The sequence below is a fragment of the Danio aesculapii genome, chromosome 12 (assembly GCF_903798145.1).
Source record: "Danio aesculapii chromosome 12, fDanAes4.1, whole genome shotgun sequence".
In the NCBI taxonomy this organism is placed as follows: Eukaryota; Metazoa; Chordata; class Actinopteri; order Cypriniformes; family Danionidae; genus Danio; species Danio aesculapii.
Window position 1 is genome coordinate 4318552 of NC_079446.1, and position 25922 is coordinate 4344473.

The following is a 25922-nucleotide window of genomic DNA, read 5'->3' on the forward strand; positions in this document are numbered from 1 at the left end:
GTAGCTTGAAAGGCCTAGGAGGAGATACACTTAGAAATTAGTCTCAGAAGAAGAAGAAGAAGAAGAAGAAGAATAATAATAAGTTTAAGATAGATAACAATATGCTGGCTTTTCAAGCCACCATAATGATAAAGTAATTCATAATTTCAATGTGCCATAATTTCTCAAGCTTTTAAGCAATATGACTTAACCAGCTAATGTTATAATATCGTCTTTAAGTTTGTTACAGTTTTAATTTTCAGATTCAGTACATTACTAATGTTCATTTTATTTGGACTTTTAATGTTATCATTATTATGAATTTCAAGACATTAATTTACGTAGTCATAATTTCAGTTCAGAACCGCATGTCAGAATTAGGAGCGAGTTAAGGCCCAAGGTGTTTTTTTACATGCATTTTTATTTCTCTTGGCTATTTGGGCTTATTAGAACCTAATTAGAATAAAAACCTAAGTGTCGTCTTTTAATACGATGTACTTTTAGAGAAAAATGATGTCCATACATGTGGACTCGTGGTCCGAATTTACATAAACACTTTTTCCTGAATGTTTTTTAATGCATATTTAACATAGACATTTTTTTTACTTGCTTTGACTATCAGAGAGTAAAGACAACGTTTTTCCTCCATTTTGGACAGTTAAAAATAGTGTTGGGACATTTCATATGCTGCAAAACAGTTGCAAGATGACACTGTATGTCTGTAACAAAATATAAAACATTCAAAGTATTTTAAATAGACACTTAAGAGCTAAAATGGAGTCCACATATGAGGACACTCAAGCCCTAGGACAGGCATGTCCAAGCTCGGTCCTGGAGGGCCGGTGTCCTGCAAAGTTTAGCTCCAACCCCAATCAGACACACCTGGGCTAGCTAATCAAGCACTTACTAGGCTTTCTAGAAACATCCGTGCAGGTGTGTTGAGGCAAGTTGGAGCTAAAATCTGCAGGACACCGGCCCTCCAGGACCGAGTTTGGACACCCCTGCCCTAGGAGGATAAGGCATAATTTCAACTTGATAGTGATAATTATGACTTAACTATGTAATCGGTTCATCTTTTATGCCTTTTTTATACTAGTGTGGTTTATTTATAAACTAATTTCAAGAGGATCATGTGCTTATGACTGAACACGGCTGGTCCCGCATCAGCTCCGCATATTGCGGCAATCAGATGACTTTTCCTCCCATAGACTTCCATTCATACGCATGCGAATGCGTCAGACCGGAAACGCAAGGTCATGTGTCCAGTTTCGCATGTTGCTGCAGTACAAAGTTCAAGCTTGGTGAACTCTGACCTGCGAAATCGCCTCACTTGACTGTGTGAGACCAATCGAGGATCAAAACATGACCTCTCTGGACAGAAATGTAAAGCATGGAGCAATCGCTCGCTTTATTAAATGTCTAATCATCTTGTTTAATCCCGCCCCTTTTCGCAGCGCCGCACGACAGAATTTCGCACACACAAAGCCCAGCGTGACCGTAGCTTCACCAGTTTTCCACTTCAGTCATCTTCCTCTTGAAGAATCCCTCCTTTTGCCTCTACTTCTCCTGATAGGGTGGCACGGTGGCTAGCACTGGTTCGACCCTCACCGAGCTAGTCTGCGTTTCTGTGCGGAGTTTGCATGTTCTCCCCGTGCTCGCGTGGGTTTTCCCTGGATTCCTCCCACCATCCAGAGACATACATCATAAGTGAATTGACTACTCCAAAGTACTCCAAAGACGAACTCTTAGCCAACTATATCTCAGCTATTCCTAACACGTTCACAAGTGTGAGTTTTCGAGACCTACCTGAGCTCAAACTCCCCTCTCGCCCCTCAAACGGGAGGGAGCCCCAGGCTCGAGGATATTCAGAGCTCAGGGCTCTCTCCCGGGACAGCATGCCAAACATGCTTTATCAATCATCAGCTAAGTGTGAACTCTTGAAATGTGTTAAACGTTTTGGTTTTGGTTTGGATAGTTTCTTTATTCTGTTGACCACAAAATAAGATATTGTGAAGAATGTTGGAAAAAAGCAGCCACTGACAAAAACAAAACATACTATGGAAGCAATTTCATAATATCTTCCTTTGAGTTCAACAGAAGGAAGAAACTGTTCAGCAAAAATTCTGATTTACAAACACATTTCATACCATAGCTGAACTCATGTTACACAAAGATATTACATTAATCCCTCATCCTCATCTAAAAACGATATGAGTTTTCATGGACTGAATTGTCAAATGTATCCATTTTTCAAGTATGTAATTTACTTTATAATAAAGGATCTGTAAATCTGTATAATAAAGATTCAAATACTCACTTTTCCTCAGCCCAACATGCTAATGAGAGTGTGTCAATCAATAATCAGAAGGCGGTCCTTATGCCATCATTGGTTGTTCGTTAGAGAAATGTTGCATTCGAATTTTGACTGCCTACTGATGGTGTGTAATTTATTGGATTATTTATCTGCCCACACTTTTATTTATTTATATACACTCGCCGGCCACTTTATTGGGTACACCTGTCCAACTGCTCGTTAATGCAAATTTCTAATCAGCCAATCACATGGCAGTAACTCAATGCATTTAGACATGTAGACATGGTCAAGAGGATCTGCTGCAGATCGAGCATCAGAATGGGGAAGAAAGGGGATTTAAGTGACTTTGAACGTGGCATGGTTGTTGTTGCCAGATGGGCTGGTCTGAGTATTTCAGAAACTGCTGACCTACTGGGATTTTCACGCACAACCATCTCTAGGGTTTACAGAGAATGGTCTGAAAAAGAGGAAATATCCAGTGAGCGGCAGTTCTGTGGGTGCAAATGCCTTGTTGATGCCAGAAGTAAAAGGAGAATGGCCAGACTGGTTCCAGCTGATAGAAAGGCAACAGTAACTCAAATAAGCACTCGTTACAACTGAGGTCTGCAGAAGAGCATCTCTGAACGCACAACACGTCCAACCTTGAGGCAGATGGGCTACAGCAGCTGAAGACCACACCGGGGTCACTCCTGTCAGCTAAGAACAGGAAACTGAGTCTACAATTGGCACAGGCTCACCAAAACTGGACAATAGAAGATTGGAGAAACGTTGCCTGGTCTGATGAGTCTCCATTTCTCCTGCGACATTCGGATGGTCGGGTCAGAATTTGGCATCAACAACATGAAAGCATGGATCCATCCTGCCTTGTATCAACAGTTCAGGCTGCTGGTGGTGTAATGTGTGGGGGATATTTTCTTGGCACACTTTGGGACCATTAGTACCAATTGAGCATCGTCTCAACACCACAGCCTACCTGAGTATTGCTGATGACCATGTCCATCCCTTTATGACCACAGTGTACCCATCTTCTAATGGCTACTTCCAGCAGGATAACGCACCATGTCATAAAGCGCAAATCATCTCAGACTGGTTTCTTGAACATGACAATGAGTTCACTGTACTCAAATGGCCTCAACAGTCACCAGCTCTCAATCCAATAGAGCACCTTTGGGCTGTGGTGGAGCAGGAGATTGGCATCATGGATGTGCAGCCGACAAATCTGCAGCGACTGCGTTATGCTATCATGTCAATATGGAGCAAAATCTCTGAGGAATATTTCTAGTGCCTTGTTGAATCTATGCCAGGAAGGAATTAGGAAGTCCTGAAGGCAAAAGGAGGTTCAACCTGATACTAGTAAGGTGTACCTAATAAAGTGGCCGGTGAGTTTATATAGCAATAATCCACATTACATGCCGCCACATTTACATGGAAATCTCCCAGACTTTTTTCCCCCAGCACAAACACCAGATTCAGCAAAGGTTAAAGATAATCTGCCGTATTAGCAAGAATCACTTTGTGTCCCGAATTGTGCTATCACCCGTCTGGCACAGCCTCTCATATTTAAAAGGAAATTTGATATCAGAAATCCTCGTCTGCCTCCATTTAAGCTGCTTTTAACTCCAGAGGTCACGAAGGCAGATATCGAGACTAATGCCGGAGTCCTCAAATAAACCCGCAAGGCTTCACAAAACATACCAGGAGAGCCCACATTATAACATGCAGCATTTGAGACCAGAGTATATATTTTCGGAAATGAGTTACAACAGTGTTTTCGTTTGTACTCATGTTAACAGGTTTACATATGGGGGAGGGGAGAAGAATAAAAACAAGACAACAGAAGTCGAAGCAACTAAAACGTAACGAAAACCACCGAAAGCAAGTCGTTGCGGTTCACTAGGAGTAAATAGTTTGGATTTGCGCTCGATATCGGAGCACGTGGTACATTATAGAGAGGGTTCACAAGGGACAAAGATGGATTACACACATGCAAAGTCATAAACAGTTGACATTTTGCGCCTGATTTTCTTTTTTTGTTATCGATTATATAAATTTCAAATCAGCATACATCATTTGTACGTTTAAATAAGCTTCAGAAATAGGCCGATACTTTGCGATGTTGATCATTCCTGGTTGATAAGTGGTACGGTTGAACTTGCAAGCACTTAAGCGTGTTATAAAATAAAACACACCGAAATCATCTGCTAATGAATCCTTGATTCAGACAGAGATCAGACATGACCCTTAAATGAAGGCTGTATCCCAAATCGCCCGCTTATACCCTCATTCCCTAAATGAGTCCACTTTTATTTTGAAAACAGGCTTACTTTACAACTCTCCTAGAGTTAAACTGTTGAGTTTGACCATTCTTGAAATCATTCAGTCGATCTGTGAATCTGGCAGGAGCACTATTAGCTTAGCTTAGCATAGGTCATTGAATCGGATTAGACCATTAGCATCTCTCTCAAAAATGATTAAAGACTTGCAATAATTTTCCTTTTTTTCACCTTGTCCGAAAGTTAAAACAAGGGTATAAGGGTATAAAGGTAAAAGGGAATGTCAGAGAAATTTTGCTAACAGCTTTTAACACTATGCTAACATGATTAATCAAGTTAATAACATGTTTTAGCATACTGCTAACGTGACATGAAAATCGGCTCATGTTACAACACTCGTAGAGTTATACAGTTGAGTTTTACCATTTATATATTCATTCAGCCAATCTCCGGGTCTGTCTGAAGCATTATTAGCTTAGCGGTCTGGCGGAAGCGCTTCAGATTAGGCCATTAGCATTTCACACAAAAATGACCAAAGACTTTAAATAATTTTCCTATTATCGCCTTGCCCAAAGGTGAAAATAAAGGAAATAAGTTAGAAAGGAATGTCAGAAATTTTGGTAACAGCTTGTAACACTATGCTAACATGATTTATCAAATTAATAGCGTGTTTTAGCACACTGCTAACATGACCTTAAAGAAAATTGGCTCATTTTACAACCCACCTAACGTTAAACAGTTGAGTTTCACTTGTTTCATATTCATTCAGCCAGTCTTGGGGTCTGGTGGAAAAACTGTTAGCTTAGCGGCCTGGCGGGAGCACTTCAGATTAGACCATTAGCATCTCGCTCAAAAATGACCAAAGACTTTCAATAATTTTCCTATTTTCGCCTTGTTCGAAAGTGAAAATTAAAGAAATGTTAGTCAGAGAAATTTTGCTAACAGCTTTTAACAGTATGCTAACATGATTTATCAAGTTAATAAGATGTTTTAGCATACTGCTAACATGACATGAAAATCGGCTCATGTTACAACACTCGTAGAGTTATATACAGTTGAGTTTTACCATTTATATATCCATTCAGCCAATCTCCGGGTCTGGCTGTAGCACTATTAGCTTAGCGGTCTGGCGGGAGCACTTCAGATTAGGCCATTAGCATCTCACACAAAAATGACCGAAGACTTTCAATAATTTTCCTATTTTCGCCTTGCCCAAAGGTGAAAATGAGGGAAATAAGTTAGAAAGGAATGTCAGAAATTTTGGTAACAGCTTTTAACACTATGCTAACATGATTTATCAAGTTAATAGCGTGTTTTAGCACACTGCTAACATGACGTAAAAGAAAATCGGCTCATTTTACAACCCACCTAGCGTTAAAACAGTTGAGTTTCACTTTTTTCATATTCATTCAGCCAATCTTGGGGTCTGGTGGAAAAACTGTTAGCTTAGCGGTCTGGCGGGAGCACTTCAGATTAGACCATTAGCATCTCGCTCAAAAATGACCAAAGACTTTCAATAATTTTCCTATTTTCGCTTTGTTCGAAAGTGAAAATGAAAGAAATGTTAGTCAGAGAAATTTTGGTAACAGCTTTTAACACTATGCTAACATGATTTATCAAGTTAAAAACATCCCACTGTGCTGTGACGCCCTATGGCTAGCCCAATCGCCTCACAGCAAGAAGGTCGCTGGTTCAAGCCTACACCCTCTGTGTGTAAATGAGTGTGTATGGATGTTTCCCAGTCATGGGTTGCAGCTGAAAGGGCATCCGCTGCGTAAAACATATGCTGAATAAGTTGGCGGTTCATTCCACAGTGGTGATCCAACAGCTTGAGTTTCTACAGTGGCCTTATCATTTACAAAGGATGAATAAATACTGTATGTAAATACCCTCATTCCCTAAACGAGTCCACTTTTATTTTGAAAACAGGCTTAGTTTACAACTCTCCTGACGAAGGATTTCATTTGGCGCGCAAACTTTTAGTGCATTATGGGTATTCTCCATCCAAGGAGTGCACATTGGTTGTACACTCGTAATTGCGGTGCACTGTGGGATTGATTGAGCGCACGATTGATTTCGAACACCACTTAAAATGGCCGCTCCCTCAACAAGTGCACTATTTAAGGGTATAGTGGGCGATTTCAGATACAGCCAAAAATAAATAAAATACTAAAAAGACGATAAATTCCATCGAACAAACCACAATAAATAACGGATAAACCTGTGAGACAGACGAAATGAATAAAGTGCAAATAAATTTCATATTGACTACGTAAACGTGGAGGAAACTAACGAGTAAAAAGAATAAGGTTTTCAGTTTCCACAGGGATAAGGCAGCTTAATATATTCGATGGTGTCCCTTTAAAACATATATACGCGGGGTTTCAGGAGGTTATACTAGGGATACGGTAACGATAACTACAAATGTTCAGCAATGGATCACAGGTCGAATCGGAGGACATTCAAGGTAGCTACTTTTCATTACGTGTCTCATGTACAAAATAATACATTCCCAAACCCTGACCTGCCTCTTCCTCTGACAGACAGTCAGACAGGGTTTAATTACATTTGATGGGCTTTCTCTTTCCTTTCTTCCAAAATGGATCAGGCCTGGTTGAGGAATAGTTCACCCAAAATGAAAATAGTCATCGTGCATAAACATTTCAACGTCATATTTTGGCTTATTACGTGAAACACAAAAGTAGATATTGGGTAAAATGTTCAAGCTTCTGTTTCACAATGAACACAACGAGCTTCAAAACTCAAAGACAGAAAGGGATTTTCAGTCTAATGGAAATCATTTGATCGCTGTTTATCGATCGGTGTTTGTAGATTTCAATAACGACCATATTTATTATCGACGTTTCCTCAAAATTTGTTTTTAAGTCGACTGCAGCAGCACTTACACAAAACAAACATAAATGTGATTTTCTTCTGGTTGCTTGCAGTATTTTCTGATTCATAATGTGATAAAACCTGACTCTAACAGGTACTTATGCAAGAAATGCATGCAAATTAGCCAATATTTAATTAAATAACTGCTCATTTGCATATTAACATTTTAGAAAACTTGTATTACAAGACAACTCTGCAGATCATAATGTAATCAGTCTGATGTCTCTATTTTTTATCATATTCACTACAATATCTTGCCTTTAAATGTAACAAATCTCAAAATTAATATTCATTTTTCATTTGGCAGCAAATTTAGCATTTAAAAAGGTTGAGTTTAGACTGAACAGTATTGAATATTATAAGGGTCTCCTATCATTCCCCAGGTTTAACATGAAAATAATCATTTATTAGGTTATCTTATATATAAGATATGAAATGTAATATACTTACATTATAATTATGATTCTTAAAATGCTTTTTGAAAGATGTCTAATATTCACCAAGGGTCACAAATACAGTAAAAACTGTATTACTGTAAAATATTTGTATAATTTATGCTTCAGCCCCTTGCCATGGCTGACGCCAACGCTGACGCGCACCTGTCAAAAAATGTAACTACACGTCGCAACGACGCTCCTCACCAATAAGGTCAAAGAAGTGTCTTTTAAATTAGCCAATTTCAGCCAATCAGCCAATTTCATCCTATTAATCAATTTTTGAAAAAGTTTCATCCTAATATTGATGTAAAATGTTCAATTTCATACTTATTTTGGGTAATTATGTTGTACAATTTTGGTAACATTTATAAATGATAATATACAACAAGATGTTTTCTGTAATATCTTTTAAAGATATTATTTTTGGTTATTATGAATCTGCCTCTACTAAAAGAAATGCTTGTTTTGTTATAAATTAATGTTCCTTGTAAACTCCGTATCCACAAACGCAAATTGACTTATGTCAAACCATATTTTCCTGTTTTTAATTTAGTTACTATTTCTCTTTTTCTGTCTTGTATATTTTTTCATTGACAATGTCATTTATATTCTGTATTGTAAACAAATATTGAAACAAACATGTTAATTGTTTTTTTGCAAATACAAAAAACGTCGCAACGACGTATTTCACAAGCTCTGTGATTGGTCGGCGTGGTAGCGCTGACTAATGTGGGCAGGGCCAAGAGCCACGCCAAACCGTTGGAGTGAGTGTTTACAAGTGTCGAGTCCTGTGAAGGAGCTCCAATTATAACCTTGTGTTTTGTGTTTACATTATGATTAATGTTGTTGCACGTCCATCAGTTCCCGCCGCTAAATGAGCGAGTTTTAGCGACTTGTACATTAATATAGGCTTCAGAAAAAACCTACTGACAGCTAGCGTTTCAGAAGTGTTATTGCAGAGCAACACAAACAGCACGCAGAAGTATAAATGCACAACTACGCGCGAGGCAGACGCCGTGGGTCACGCTTATCACTCGACGCAGAAGTATAATCAGCCTTTATAATATTTGTTTTTCCATTGGGATAAATTTAACATTTGAATTTATTCATTCAAAGCATAACTTTCAGCATCATTAATCAGTTTCTAAAACGATTTGCTGCTAAAGAACCATTTAGTATTAATAATATTGTACAACATTAGCTTTTTCCAAAATGTATAATGATGAGTATGGCGTACATTTGAACTAGAAATCTTGCTCAGACTTTACAATAAGGTTTAGTTAGTTAATATTAGTTAATGTATTTACTAACAACAACTAATTCTTAGTATAGTTTAACATTAGGCGGCATGGTGGCTGAATTGTTAGCTCTGTCACCTCACAGCAAGAAGGTCACTAGTACGAGTCCTGGCTAGGCCAGCAGGCGTTTTTGTGTGGAGTTTGCATGTTCTCCCCGTGTTGGTGTGGGTTTCCTCCGGGTGCTCCGGTCTCCCCCACAGTCCAAACACATGCGCTATAGGTGAATTGAATAAACTAAATTGGCCATAGTGTGTGTGAGAGAGAGCTGAAAGGGCATCCTCTGCGTAAAAACATATGCTGGATAAGTTGGCGGTTCATTCCGCTGTGGCGACCCCTGATGAATTAAGGGACTAAGTCGAATAAGTTCAATAGTTATATTCAACATTAACTCATGCATTATTAAAATGCTAATTCATCTGTTAACATTGGTTAATTCACTGTGAGTTAATATTAACTAACAATTAACAACTGCATTCATCAATTTAAAAAAGATGAATAAATACAGTTAGGGGTGGGCGATATGACCTAAAATTAATATCACAGTATTTTTCATCTTTTGAACGGTGACGGTATATTATCATGGTATTACTTTAAATAGCAAAATAATATACATCTCAAGGAAGAACGGACAAAAGAAAGTCTCACTTCTATCACTCTTTAAAAGTTTCGGTTTGGGTCATTGTAAATGCTCAGTCTCGTTATGAGCTGATCTTCATTTCTCTGTGTTGGTGGAATAAAGCAGGCGAGTCAGCCGCACCAATTTATAAGCAGACAGAGCAGGATTCTCATGATGACCACCAGCGCAGGTCCGCTCTTTGTTATGAGCTGTAGTTTCAGTGTAAACTTAGTAAAGGTGAGTTTCTTTGGCGATGATGTGTACAGTGTTAGATTTTATATTTAGCGGACATTTGCGCTGAACACGCGGTGAATGCAACGCATCGAGATTCGGGCTTCTTCTCCGAAAACACTCGATTGATCTCAGCTGGCGGATCAACATTTACCTCATGTTATGATCGCTGCCATCTGCGCCATTATTATTATTATTATTATTATTATTATTATTATTATTATTATAACTTTAGGTGAGGTTTGCAAACCTGTGCACTTTTCACTCTTCAGCCGTTTGCATTTCCTGCAGTAACAAAAGCTCCCTGTTATCTGACAGCGGGAAGCGTTGAGTGACTGACAGCTAATATGAACCAATACAGCAGCAGCGTAGAGCGATTCAGCAAGTTTTTAGAGAAAATCTAATCAGATTGCACTACAACCATTATATTCAGACACACAAATGCTCCCAAATATATTATGAGGGCGCATAGATTAGATTTCGGGCGCTCATGCGACCAAAATGGTTGCAATTTCGAGCCCTGTAGTATAAGGACATGTATTCAGACCACAACTGAACGTTTGAAGAAAATTGAATGCCTTATTATTTAGAATTAGCTATTATTGATGTAAATGCAGCTGTTCAAGGCGCATAATTGATTTATTACGGTATTGACGGTATTAGAAAATCCATGTCGTGGCGCAATGTCACAACGGTGATGACTATGACACCGGTGTACCGCCCACCCCTAAATACAGTATTAAATGTGCACATTGTTTGTTCATGTTATACATTTACTAATATTAACTAATACAACCTTATTGTAAAGTGTTATGGAAATATAAATGTTACTTGTATAATGTAAACTCTACTCTATTATTCTAAAATACTAAAGCGTTTATGGATATTTTTTGGGCGCAAAATAAAATAGTCATATGAAAAACAGCAGCTCATTTCACCAAGCATCTCCAATTTGCATTTCACAAATAAGCTGAAATGTATTTTTTGGATGAACTGCCCCTTTAAACCGACCATCTGAAGCCGGGTAATGCCTGTAACCTTGGGTTGCTCATTGTAGACCATTGCTAAATATAATAATCAAGGACTCCTCTATGAACGATGCATCTGTGACACTACAGTAATATATGCAAAGAACAGACTTCAGGCACGAAAACCTCAGTTTGACATTCCTCCACACCCTTCAAAGTGCCAACAAATAGTGCTTCTCTTGGTTCGGAAACGTAAAATTCGCACTTATTGCCTCAATTGCGATGTGACGGTCCATCGTGCAGACACTTCCAGCGAATTCTCCGCCTTTTCTACGTCTTATATACAGTACATGAGCCCTGTAACTAAACGTAATGCTGTGCTGTGATTGGTTACAGGGCGTCTAGTCTATTTCAGTTAATCACTCATCCAATTGTCTTTCTTCTTTGCTTAGTCTCATTTGCATAAGCCCTCCCCCTTCAGTGTGACATTGTGGGCGTGTCCCGACCCACCATCCGTGTGCTGTATCCATTGGCTGTCTCGTGTCCTTCACAGTCAGGCTTAACCGGAGGTTTGCGGGAGTGCGAGGAGCTGCCGGTGAACAGGCGCAGAGCTCCTCTGCAGATCAGAGAGAACCAGTAGAGCTGCGGGGCCATGAGGAGAGATGCGCCGAGGTTACACTGCCACGGCACCGAGAAAGGAACCCGGTAAAAGGGAATGGAGGCATATCTGGAAAATGCAGGAACGTGGAGAGAAAGTTACAATTATGCAAAGAGCTAAAGGAGTATTGATATACTGAAGGCGAGTTTTGGGCACTTTAAGGCTGAAGTGAGGAAAAGGAAGAAAGTAAAAGGAAACTATTTGGTATTGACTAGGCACTATTACTAAACCTACCCCTGAACCTAACCTTAAGCAATGCATCTTACATAAGGCACTAATTTCCTATGGTAAATACATGTACTGTAAATAAATATAGTGCAACTCTTAACTTAATGATACTTTAACATTTTGCTCTTCCACAGAAATTAGACACAAATTAGTTCAAATTTCAAGCAGTTAGGACTAGTTTATAAAATACATGTTTTCCATTAACTAACTTTTGGGATGCTGAAACCCTGAAATAATTGCTGCACCACTCTATTGCGGATTTTTTAGTTATGATATTTAGAGATGAAGTTTCAACCATTTTGAAAAGATTATATAAATGTGCAATTTATTCTGTAGGTACATGCTTGATTGTTTGTGTTTGAGGAAAAAAAATTTCATTTCATACTGTAGGCGCTGAATATACATTCACTGGCCACTTTATTAGGTACACTTTACTAGTATCAGGATGGACCCTCTTTTGCCTTCAGCACTGCCTTAATCCTTCGTGGCATAGATTCAGTTAGGTACTGGAAAATTCCTCAGAGAATATTTTGGTTCATATTGACTGGATAGTATCACGCAGTTGCTGCTGATTTGTCACATCCATGATGCGAATCTCATGTTCCACCACATCCCAAATGTGCTGGATTGAGATCTTACTTGAGATATTAATGGGCGCAAAGTGTGGCAAGGAAATATCCCCCACACTATTACACCACCACCACCAGCCTGAACCGTTGATACAAGGCAGGATGGATCCATGCTTTCATGTTGTTGATGCCAATTTCTGACCCGAACATCTGAATGTGGCAGCAGAAATTGAGACTCATCAGACCAGGCAACGTTTCTCCAATCTTCTATTGTCCAGTTTTGGTGAGCCTGTGTGAACTGTAGCCTCAGTTAACTGTTATTAGCTGACAGGAGTGGCACCCGGTGTGGTCTTCTGCTGCTGTAGCCCATCCGCCTCAAGGTTGGACGTGTTGTGCGTTCAGAGATGCTCTTCTGCAGACCTCGGTTGTAACGAGTGGTTATTTGAGTTACTGTTGCCTTTCTATCAGCTGGAACCAGTCTGGCCATTCTCCTCTGACCTCTGGCATCAACAAGGCATTTGTGCCCACAGAACTGCCGCTCACTGGATATTTTCTCTTTTTCAGACCATTCTCTGTAAACCCTAGAGATGGTTGTGCGTGAAAATCCCAGTACATCAGCAGTTTCTGAAATACTCAGACCAGCCCGTCTGGCACCAACAACCATGCCACATTCAAAGTCACTTAAATCCCCTTTCTTCCCCATTCTGATGCGCTGTTTGAACTGCAGCAGATCCTCTTGACCATGTCTACACACCTAAATGCATTGAGTTGCTGCCACGTGATTGGCTGATCAGAAATTTGTGCTAACAAGCAGTTGGACAGGTGTACCTAATAAAGTGGCCAGTGAGTGAATGTTTTAAATACTCATAGCGATCGTAAAAACAGAATTCTGTAATCAATTATAAATAAATAAAGACTTTAAGCTGTTAAATTTCAGTGTAAACGTTCAATGATTCTATTTTTGTGTTGCACTGAACAAACTAACAACAGGTTTGGAAAGGGTTATTGACAGAATTTTCATTTTTGTGCAAACTAGCTTTAAAAGAGACATACCTTCCATAAACGTAGTAGAGATAGGGGAAGAGAAGGACTCGACAGAGGAAGAAAGTGATCAGCATTACAGCTCCATTCACTTTGTGAAGAAGTGTGTGCTGTTGCTTGTACTTTAGAGTAAGAAAGGAAAAGACAGAGAGAGAGAGAGAGAGAGAGAGAGAATAAGTCATTCAGCTTGATGAGAGAAGAGAATTTAGTGAGAAGAACAACGAGTGTTTTAAATTATGTAATGCACTGCTTCAAACTGTTGAGAATTAAAAGGAGCATATTCTGCATTTTTATGAATTATTTCTTTCCTCAAGGGGATGGATGGAACAATGGATGGAAAGATAGATAGATAGATAGATAGATAGATAGATAGATAGATAGATAGATAGATAGATAGATAGATAGATAGATAGATAGATAGATAGATAGATAGACAGACAGACAGACAGACAGACAGAACGATAGAACGATAGAACGATAGATAGATAGATAGATAGATAGATAGATAGATAGATAGATAGACAGACAGACAGACAGACAGACAGACAGACAGACAGACAGACAGACAGACAGACAGACAGACAGACTGATTGATTGATTGATTGAACGATAGATAGATAGAACGATAGATAGAACGATAGAACGATAGAACGATAGATAGATAGACAAATAGACAGATAGATAGATAGAACGATTGACTGACTGACTGACAGACAGACAGACAGACAGACAGACAGACAGACAGACAGACAGAACGATAGATAGATAGATAGATAGATAGATAGATAGATAGATAGATAGATAGATAGATAGATAGATAGATAGATAGATAGATAGATAGATAGAACGACAGACAGACAGACAGACAGACAGACAGACAGACAGATAGATAGATAGATAGATAGATAGATAGATAGATAGATAGATAGATAGATAGATAGAACGACAGACAGACAGACAGACAGACAGAACGATTGATTGACTGACTGACAGACTGACTGACTGACTGATTGATAGATAGAACGATAGATAGAACGATAGATAGAACGATAGACAGATAGATAGACAGACAGACAGACAGACAGACAGACAGACAGACAGACAGACAGACAGATAGATAGATAGATAGATAGAACGATTGATTGACTGAATGATTGATTGATTGATAGAACGTTAGATAGAACGTTAGATAGAACGATAGATAGATAGATAGATAGAACGATAGATAGAACGATAGATAGAACGATAGATAGATAGATAGATAGATAGATAGATAGATAGATAGATAGATAGATAGATAGATAGATAGACAGATATACAGATAGCTAGCTAGATAGATAGATAGATAGATAGATAGATAGATAGATAGATAGATAGATAGATAGATAGATAGATAGATAGATAGATAGATAGATAGATAGATAGATAGATAGATAGATAGATAGATAGATAGATAGACTTCACCTTTAAGGAAATGTAACGTCAGATTTACAGCATGTAACTGATACACTGCTCTGCTGTTCGGTCAGCAGCAGTAAACACAGCTCTCTCACTGGCCCACTACCAAACTAAACTCTGCTCTTCCATACACTGAAGGAGTGCTGGGTGAAGCGGAGAGCAGGGTATTATATCAAGTGTTAAATCTGGTCTAAATTCAGGCTGCTATATTCAGAGGCAGCTGTGAATGACTACAGATGAGGCTCTGTGAGGGTGACTAGACAACTGCGATAAGGGAAGCACAACTTATTCTAGCAAACCACACACACACACTCCTTCCTGACAGTTACTGAAAATGAACATTTAAATGAAATCCTTTAAAGAAATAGTATCTCTGAATCCAATTTTGGGGAACAGATCATGAGTTGCACTGCTAAAAAAAAAACTTACAAAATTCTTCAGAACATCTTATTTTGAGCACGAAATACAATCGCAGTCATAAAATAAAGAGTATTTATTACAGAAATTCATATGCAGTATACTTCCTGACAAAAGTCTTGTCGCCTATCCAAGTTTTAGGAAAAACAAATAATAACTTGACTTCTAGTTGATCATTTGGTATCAGAATCAGCTTATATGAAAGGCAAAGGTCTTTAGATTACGCTTATTTTACCAAAATTAAATATGATCATGCTTTGATTTTGAATTATTTCTTTAGGACAGTAAGGTTTGACTTTGCTGAGACAAAAGTCTTGTACAGTATAGTATAGAATATAAAGTCATGCTGCAGTGGAAACAGAATGAATATTGTGTCTGACTCCATCATGAGCTTGGAGGACTGCATCCATACATCTCTGCAATGACTCAAATCACTTATTAATAAAGTCATCTGGAATGGCAAAGAAAGCGTTCTTGCAGGACTCCTAGAGTTCATCAAGATCCTTTGGATTCATCTTCAATGCCGCCCTTATCATCTTACCCCAGACATGCTCAATAATGTTCATGTCTGGTGACTGGGCTGGCCAATCCTGGAGCACCTTGACCTTCTTTGCTTTCAGGAACTTTGATGTGGAGGCTGAAGTATGAGAAGAAGCGCTATCCTGCTGAAGAGTCTGTTGATGTTGCCATCCATCTGCAGATCTCTCGCACACCCCCATACTGAATGTAACCCCAAACCATGATTTTTCCTTCACCAAACTTGACTGATTTCTATGAGAATCTAGGGTCCATGAGAGTTCCAGTAGGTCTTCTGCAGTATTTGTGATGATTGGGATGCAGCTCAACAGATGATTCATCAGGAAAATTTACCTTCTGCCACTTTTCCAAATGATCAACTAGAAGTCAAGTTATTGTTTGTTGCTCTTACAACTGAGATCGACCACAAGACTTTTGTCAGGTAGTGTACTTAAATCATAATCTAAGGTAAAAATATCATAATATTTACAATTGAATTATGGATAATAACAATTTTTAAGGTTAAAAAAACATTTTATTTAATTTCTATTAAATATAAAGAGTGTTTTTAATTAAAATAGTACATTTAAATAGTGTTTAAATAGTCAACTTTATATGTAATTATTTCTACATTAATTCTAACATCTTTGAAATATGGTTGTAGTTTATTTACACACATACTGACAAATATAAGTACAGTAAACTAAAACATGCTTGAACATCGCTGCTGTTGTCGTTGCTTGTGTGTCACATTATTAAACATACACAGCTGTGATATTACAGCTTGAGTTTAGTACATTTAACTTAATACAGCATAATAATATACACTTGCAATATTGAGAAAGCTACAGTTAAAATTACAATCTAATTCTTCTTTAAAGCACACAAAGGATGAAAATGATCATTTAAAATGTACTTCGTAAGTAAAACATTTAATTTTAGATTAATGCAAAGAGCTTTAAAATTATTATTTTTAAAAAAACGGTAATCAAAATGACTATTTTAATCATATTGTCTGCATTTTAAAATACAATTTTAAGATTTGCAGTACAGTACAATTGAGTGCACTTCTCTTACACAAGTGTATACCTATTTATTAACAACATTTACTTGAGTAAATGATCATAATTCGCATTTTTTGAGTGCACTATCACTTTAAATGTACGTTTCCATTCCAGTAATCTGCATTTATTTGTACTCTATCCGGTTCAGTTGTCTTTGTGAAACAGGCCAGACCTGCAAATGTGAAGTCAGCGCTTCTGTAAATACATTTCACCATGAATAATGTATTAAAGCGCAACATTACTGCAGTTGTGCTTAACGTTCTGCACACATTGTTAAGTAGAAAGCAGAATGATGAATCAGGGTAAAATACGGGAGTGTGGACAATGAGGCACTCATCTGATCAATAATGAATATACCTGGATGAGGATCTTGCCCAGACAGACGGACGGTGTGCTGAGTTCAGCCAGGAACATGACACCCTGGATATAATCGCCCTTCCCCTGCCTCCAGAACTGCAAGATAATAAGCAAATCTGATCAGTCTGATACCATTTCAGGACACACTTTGATGATGGATTGACAAAGCCTTGCTTGTTAGTGAAAATAAGTAGAAGGGAATGTAAAAATGTCAAAAAATCTCCGGGTCTGGTGGGAGCACTTTAGCTTAGCTTAGCATAGATCATTGAATCAGATTAGACCATTAGCATCTTGCTTAAAAAAATGACAGTTTCAGGAAAAGCTTTGATGATGTATTGACAAAGCCTTGCCCAAAAGTGAAAATAAGGAAAGTTAGAAGTAAAAATGTTCGAAATCTCAGAATCTTTTAGCTTAGCTTAGCATAGATCATTGAATCAGATTAGACCATTAGCCTCTCGCTCAAAAATTATCGTTTTATGACATTCTTTGATGATGGATTGACAAACCCTTGCTGGAAAGTGAAAAAAAGGATAATAAAGTTAGAAGGGAAAGTAAAAATGTTCAGAATCTACGGGTCTGGCGGGAGCACTTTTAGCTTAGCTTAGCATCTATCATTGAATTAGATTAGACCACTAGCATCTTGCTCAAAAATTACAGTTTTGATGATGTATTAACAAAGCCTTGCCCAAAAGAGAAAATAAGGAAAGTTAGAAGTAAAAATGATCAAAATCTCAGAATCTTTTAGCTTAGCTTAGCATAGATCATTGAATCGGATTAGACCATTAGCATCTTGCTTAAAAAAATGAGTTTCAGGAAAAGCTTTGATGATGTATTGACAAAGCCTTGCCCAAAAGTGAAAATAAGGAAAGTTAGAAGGGAAAGTAAAAATGTTCAAAATCTCAGAATCTTTTAGCTTAGCTTAGCATAGATCATTGAATCATTTTAGACTATTAGCCTCTCGCTCAAAAATGATCGTTTTATGACAAACTTTGATGATGGATTGACAAACCCTTGCTGGAAAGTGAAAAAAAAAGGAAAATAAGTTAGAAGGGAAAGTAAAAATGTTCAGAATCTACGGGTCTGGTGGGAGCACTTTTAGCTTAGCTTAGCATCTATCATTGAATTAGATTAGACCATTAGCATCTTGCTCAAAAATGACAGTTTTGATGATGTATTGACAAAGCCTTGCCCAAAAGAGAAAATAAGGAAAATTAGAAGTAAAAATGTTCAAAATCTCAGAATCTTTTAGCTTAGCTTAGCATAGTTCATTGAATCGGATTAGACCATTAGCATCTTGCTTAAAAAAAATGACAGTTTCAGGAAAAGCTTTGATGATGTATTGACAAAGCCTTGCCCAAAAGTGAAAATAAGGAAAGTTAGAAGGGAAAGTAAATATGTTCAAAATCTCAGAATCTTTTAGCTTAGCTTAGCATAGATCAATAAATCAGATTAGACCATTAGCATCTTGCTCAAAAATGGCAGTTTCAGGACAAACTTTGATGACGGATTGACAAACCCTTGCCGGAAAATGAAAATAAAGGTAACAAATTAAAATGACATTGTAAAAAGTTTTTTTTTTAATCCATTCAGGTGATCTCATGATCTGGCGAAAGCACTTTTAGCTTAGCTTAGCATAGGTCATTGAATTGGTTTAAACCATTAGCATCTCTCTCAAAAATGACCAAAGAGTTTCGTGAAAATAAGGGAAATAAGTTATAAAGAAATGTCAGATAAATTATGTTTACAGTTTTTAACAACATGCTAACATGATTATGAAAATAATGTTTTAGCACACTGCTAACATGACTTAAAAGAAAATCGGCTCATTTTACAACACACCTAGAGGTAAACAGTTGAGTTTTACTATTTACACATCCATTCAGCCAATCTTTGGGTTTGGCGGGAGCATTTTTAGCTTAGCATAGATCATTGAATCAGATTAGACCATTAGCATCTCGCTCAAAAAAAGGCCAAAGAGTTTCGATAATTTTCCATCTGTAGTTGCATCATGTACTATGACAGACAGGAAAAGAAATGTTGCTATTTTCAAGGCCAATATGGCTAGGAGCTATACTTTCATTCTGGCGTAATAATCAAGAAACTTTTCTGCTGTTAACTATTAGACGTAGACTAAATATTAGTAGTAAACTAAATAATTATACATTTCAAGGTGACTTTAAAGAAACAGTTCGCCTTCAAGTAAAAAATAATTGCAGTTAATTTACTTACCATCAGTCAATCCAACATTTAGGTGACTTCTCATTTTCTATTTTCTTCAGTAACATCATAGAAGATTTTAGCAGAATCTTAGGTTCTTGTTGATTCATTTAATGCAAGTCAATGGTTACCCATTTTCAAGATTAAAAACAAACACACAAACAAGTCCACATCCGTCCCGGTTGCTCCTGATTATGATCCTATGAAGTGAAACGATCACTCTGTGCAAGAAACTGAACATTATTTACAATATTATTAGCTTTAATCCACAGCCTGGGCAAACAGTTCTCCGCTGTTCTTCTTCTGCTTGCTTGATGATGTACAGTGTGTTCATTTGTTTATTTTTAATCTCAAAAACGGGTCACCATTAAACAAATCTGCCAAGTCAAAATCATCTTTTATGTTCTACTAAACAAAGTTACCTTCGTATTCTGTTAATAAATTAATTGAAAATTTTAGTTTTTGTGTGAACTATCCCTTTAAAGTCATCGTTTACTTTCCCTTCACTTGTTTCACAGAATAAGATATTCTGAAGAATGTAACCTGTAACCACTGACAATAGTGTTTGTTTTTTTATACTATAGAAGTCAATGGTTACCGATTTTCAGCATTCATCAGAATGTCTTTTTGTGTGTGTTTAACAAAAGAAAACAACTCACAAAGGATTTTGAACCACTTGATAAGAGAATAAAGTGAGTACATTTTCATTTTTGGTGGGAACTATCCATTTAAGTCAGCTATATTTACCACAGAGACGGGGAAGCAGACGGTGACCATAACCACATGATGGAGGACCATGAGGAACTCTCTGCGCAGGTATCCAGCGACGGCCGTAGCCTTGGATCTGGAGCCGTTGTCCACCTCGTGCCCTTTGACCTGGACCTTGTGCCAGTAACACAGGAACATGGCGTAGATGTCATACACGAAATACGGCACAGCGAACAGGATGTAGGAGCTGGTCAGCCAATGCCTGGCGGAGGAGACCACACAAAAACAGATTGCAGAAAACAGCTGAGGGAATCAAAGCTAGTCTGAAAATAATATGTAATGGTAAATGGAGATATACAGCATACCAGGCAATAAATGGGACCTATTATCTCCCTTTTTTTTACAAGATGTAAAATAAGTCTCTGATGTCTCTAGAGTGTGTGTGTGTGTGTGTGGTTTCAGCTCAAAACACCGCACAAATAATGTTTTATAACTCTTTGAACTGCCCATTTTACAGGCTTTGATCCTAATTGTGTCATTTTGGTGACTGTCGCTTTAAATTTAAATGAGATAGTTCTCTTTTAGTAAAAGGGCGGAGCTACAAATGTCAGCATAGTGGCAGATTCAAAAGCAAGACTAATGTCCTATGCAAATGAGGGAGAGATGGTCACTAGTGGGCGGGGCTTTCCCCCTCTGATGACACAAGGGAGACATTAACACATCAATATGATCATATTATGATCTTGGAGTCAGGAACAAAGAGTACCAAGACTGATTAAACTGATTTAAAGTGATGACGGTTACACCTACTGGTCCTCGATGATGTCCTGGCAGGAAGAGGAGATGATGTATCCGGCCGTAGACGCCATGATCGCCTGAATGGATGATACCAACCTACAAAATATAGCACATTTCTCACATTTGTTTACAGTTATTTAGATAAAAAAGGTAAAAATAAGAAGGCCCAAAAGTATGAACATGTTGACAATCGGTTCATCTCTCAAAAATAAAAACATTATTAACATTTTAGTTTATAAATGTTATTAACTAGGCTAGTTATGGACAAATTGCTAGTTGCTAGCATGTTTTTATACATTCTTAAATATTTTAGCATACTGTCAGCAAACTGACTAACTAAAAAATTCAGTTCATTCATTAAAAAAACGTAAATTGTTACTAATTACTTAAGGCCAAATTGCTAGTTTGTTTTTAGCATGTTTTAGCACATTGCTAACTTGTTTTGACAAGGCTGTATATGTTTTAACAAGCTTTTGGCATAATTTAGCACACTGCTAGCATGAATTAAGTAAAGTTTAATTTTAAACTAATTTCGAGAGGAGCATGTGCTCATGATTGACCCAGCTGGTCCACATTAGCTAATCATGATCCTCCAATCAAAGGATCCCAAGTCACTATATATATCCTCATTTCCTCTCTACAGCTATCTTCGTCTGGAAGAAACCCCCCTCCTCCCCCTTTATCTGGAGTTTGCATGTTCTCCCCGTGTCCGTGTGGGTTTCCCCCGGGTTCCCCGGTTGCCTCCCACCATCCAAATGTGCTCTATATTACAGATAAAATAAGCCTAAATCTTTTTTCTAATGTCTTACTCTCAGGAAGTTCACCTTGGCCTTAGCAGCGGGGGAGTTTCAGATCGACCTGAGCTCAATCTCCCCTCGCCCTGGGAAAGGAGGGAGCCCTGGGCTCGAGGATCCCTTCAGCTCAGGGCTCTCTCCTGGGACAGCACGCCGAACAAGCTATGTATAAATCGTGAGCTAAGTGTGAACTCTTGAATATGTTTCTGTCAAGGTTTAAGTTGCTGCTAACATGTTTGTCATATGATTTTGTATTTAACCAACATGTTATAACTAGCCGGTTAAATGTTTCATGTTGCTAACATGTTTTGGCACGTTCTTAAATGCATTGTCAGCAGACTAACTAATAAATAATTAATGAATAAACTGAAAATTGTTACTAATTACTAATGGTCAAATTGCTAGTTTGTTGTTAGCATGTTTTAACACATTGCAAGAAGGTTTGAACACGCCTGTATCATGTTTTAATAAGCTGTTGGCATTATTTAGCACATTGCTATCATGAACTAACATGTTTCTGTCATGGTTTAAGTTGCTGCTAACATGTTTGTAACTTGCTTTTGTATGATTATAACAATACATCAGGCTGACAGTTATAACAAAAAGCATGTTGTAATAAGTAGATTCAATGTTTTATGTTGCTAGCATGTTTTGGCACATTCTGACATATTAGCTCAGTTTGAGCAAACTGACTAGAACATTCATTTCAGAAAAAAATTTAATGTTATTAATTACTTATTGTCAAATTGCTAATTTGTTGTTAGCATGTAAAGCATGTTAGCTAAACACATTGCTAAAATTTCTGACAAGTCTGTATCATATGTTTACAAGCTATTGGCACATTTATCACATCGCTAGCATAAATTATGTTGCTGTGATGGTTTAAGTTTCTGCTAACATGTTTGTAACATGTTTTTATTAGATTTAAGACATTTAGAGTATGTTATAACAAGTTGGTTAAATGTTTTAGGTTGCTAGCATGTTTTGACAATAATACATATTAGCTCAGTTTCAGCAAACTGACTAAATAAAACATTTATTCAAGAAATTTTTAAATGCTATTACTTATTGCCAAATTGCTAGTTTGTTGTTAGCATGTTTTAGCACATTGCTAACTATTTTGACATGTCTGTATCATGTTTTAACAAGCTGCTGGCACATTTATCACATCGCTAGCATGAATTATCATGTTGCTGTCACGGTTAAGTTGCTGCTAACATGTTTGTAACTTGCTTTTGTATGATTTAAGACATTTTGATGTAATAACAAAAAGGCTAAATGTTTTATGTTGCTAGCATGTTTTGACATTCATACATATTAGCTCAGTTTCAGCAAACTGACTAACTAAAACATTCATTCAAGAAAAATGTAAAATGCTATTACTTTCTTATTGACAAATTGCTAGTTTGTTGTTAGCATGTTTTAGCACATTGCTAACTTTTTTGACATGGCTGTATCATGTTTTAACAAGCTGTTGGCAATATTTAGTACATTGCATGAATTAACATGTTTCTATCATGGTTTCTATTGCTGCTAACATGTTTGTAACATGTTTTATATGATTTAAGACATTTAGAGTATGTTATAACAAGTGGGTTAAATGTTTTATGTTGCTAGCATGTTGACATTCTAACCTATGATTCTAACATATTAGCTCAGTTTCAGCAAACTGACTAACTAAAACATTCATTAAAGAAATTTTTTTAGCAATTACTTATTGCTGTTAGCATGTTTTAGCAAATTGCTAAGGTTTTCTGAAATGGCTGTATTATGTTAACAAGCTGTTGACATTATTAAACACATTGCTAGCATGAATTAACATGTTTCTTTCACAGTTTAAGTTTCTGCTAACATGTCTGTAACATGTTTTTATATGATTTAAGACATTTTGAGTATGTTATAACAAGTGGGTTAAATGTTTTATGTTGCTAGCATGTTGACACATTCTAACCTATGATTCTAACATATTAGCTCAGTTTCAGCAAACTGACTAACTAAAACATTCATTCAAGAAATGTATTAAATGCTATTACTTTCTTATTGACAAATTGCCAGTTTGTTGTTAGCATGTTTTAGCACATTGCTAACTTTTTTGACGTGGCTGTATCATGTTTTAACAAGCTGTTGGCAATATTTAGTACATTGCATGAATTAACATGTTTCTATCATAGTTTATATTGCTGCTGACATGTTTGTAACATGTTTTATATGATTTAAGACATTTAGAGTATGTCATAATAAGTGGGTTAAATGTTTTATGTTGCTAGCATTTTGACACATTCTAACCTATGATTCTAACATATTAGCTCAGTTTCAGCAAACTGACTTACTAAAACATTAATTCAAGAAAATTTTAAATGCTTTTACTTATTGCTGTTAGCATGTTTTAGCAAATTGCTAAGGTTTTCTGAAATGGCTGTATTATGTTAACAAGCTGTTGACATTATTAAACACATTGCTAGCATGAATTAACATGTTTCTGTCACGGTTTAAGTTTCTGCTAACATGTTTGTAACATGTTTTTATATGATTTAAGACATTTAGAGTATGTTATAACAAGTGGGTTAAATGTCTTATGTTGCTAGCATGTTGACGATGATTCTATCATATTAGCAAACTGACTAACTAAAACATTCATTCAAGAAACTTTTTTAACAATTACTTATTGCTGTTAGCATGTTTTAGCAAATTGCTAAGGTTTTCTGAAATGGCTGTATTATGTTAAGAAGCTGTTGACATTATTAAACACATTGCTAGCATTAACTAACATGTTTCTGTCATGGTTTAAGTTTCTGCTAACATGTTTGTAACATGTTTTTACATGATTTAAGACATAGAGTATGTTATAAAAAGTGGGTTAAATGTTTTATGTTGCTAGCATTTTTTGACACATTTTGCTTACATCATTTGTAGATTTTCTTGCTTGTTTTAAGGGGGGGGGGGGGGGGGGGGGAATCACTTAATTATTTTTTAAAACAAAGAAATATTTTATGCTTGTCTAGAGAATCCTTTTTGATTTAAGAATTTTTAGACATCTAAACTAAAAACAAGGCAAAAAATCCAGGTAAGAAAAGCATTTTTGTTTGCAGTGTATAATTGAGTCTACCTGGCCGAAACGATGGTGGCATCTCCCTCATTCCACTGCAGTCCAGGGATGCATCTGAGCATCTGTTTGGACAAAAGGAAAAGACCTGGGAAAAACACAGACCCTGCAGCTATGATGGACAACATGATGGTCCCTCGAAGATGAGCTCTGGCAAAACTGTGTTCACAAAATCCCTGCGCAGCTCTTCAGCCCGGATCCCGATTCTGCAACAAAACACAAACCGCAACTCAATCATCAATGTAAAAAATCTAAAGCGCTCTTATCTTCAACAACAGGGGGAAATGATTCTCTTGAGCCTGAATTGTGTTGCGTAAACGCTGCTATTATGTCCGCCCCATATGGTAGCACATGTGGCCAGTCACAAGCAACATAAGAGTAACACATGCAAACGCGGTCACATGGCAAAGACACAACTAATGGCCAGAGTCAATAACATCCTGCATTTTAGCATTGAATCACACTGAGCCTATATTAGTCCAATGCAGCCTGCTGGGATGTTTTATGAAGACTGTCGATGAAGAGCTCAAATACACATTTAATAAATATATTTCCAACAGAGAGTTCATATCAATAGACTAAATTAAAACATGCATGTACAAACGCATGACGGGAGATTCCAGACTGCTACTGTATTAACTAATTTATGAATCTGAGGCATGGTAGGAAAAATGTGTTGCATGTAAAATGTAATTAAAACAAAGATAAGTATTAGGAAATGTATACTGCACTGTAAAAAATCCTGGTTGCCTTAAATATTTAAGCTGAATCAAATTAACCTTATGAGTCCATTGAACTTATATTATGTCAACAGCCTGCATAACTTATAAAATTAAGTTAGTACATGATTAACTTATCTTAAGTTACAATGACCTAAAAACAGGATTAATTGATTGTATAATGTTTTACAGTGTTTTTCGTACAAAAAAAGTTGTAATATTAATATGAATTATGCATTAATATATTGAATCAGCGTTCATACA

The 25922-nt window shown here is 37.0% G+C and overlaps 2 protein-coding genes across 2 annotated transcripts in view; both read right to left on the minus strand.

The window, feature by feature from the left end:
- Window positions 1-25922, minus strand: part of taok2b (TAO kinase 2b) — a 363536-nt gene that overhangs the window by 254144 nt on the left and 83470 nt on the right. The gene's annotated exons all lie outside the window — the stretch shown is intronic.
- Window positions 10193-25922, minus strand: part of tlcd3bb (TLC domain containing 3Bb) — a 21255-nt gene continuing 5525 nt past the window's right edge. Inside the window, exons 2-7 of the mRNA XM_056469105.1 lie at window positions 24943-25145; window positions 21055-21138; window positions 20284-20506; window positions 17320-17415; window positions 13520-13629; window positions 10193-11738 (exon numbers count right to left, since the gene is read on the minus strand). Of these exons, the coding sequence (XP_056325080.1) occupies window positions 11489-11738; window positions 13520-13629; window positions 17320-17415; window positions 20284-20506; window positions 21055-21138; window positions 24943-25067 (888 nt within the window). The 5' untranslated portion in view covers window positions 25068-25145 and the 3' untranslated portion in view covers window positions 10193-11488. The remainder of the gene's footprint in view (window positions 11739-13519; window positions 13630-17319; window positions 17416-20283; window positions 20507-21054; window positions 21139-24942; window positions 25146-25922) is intronic.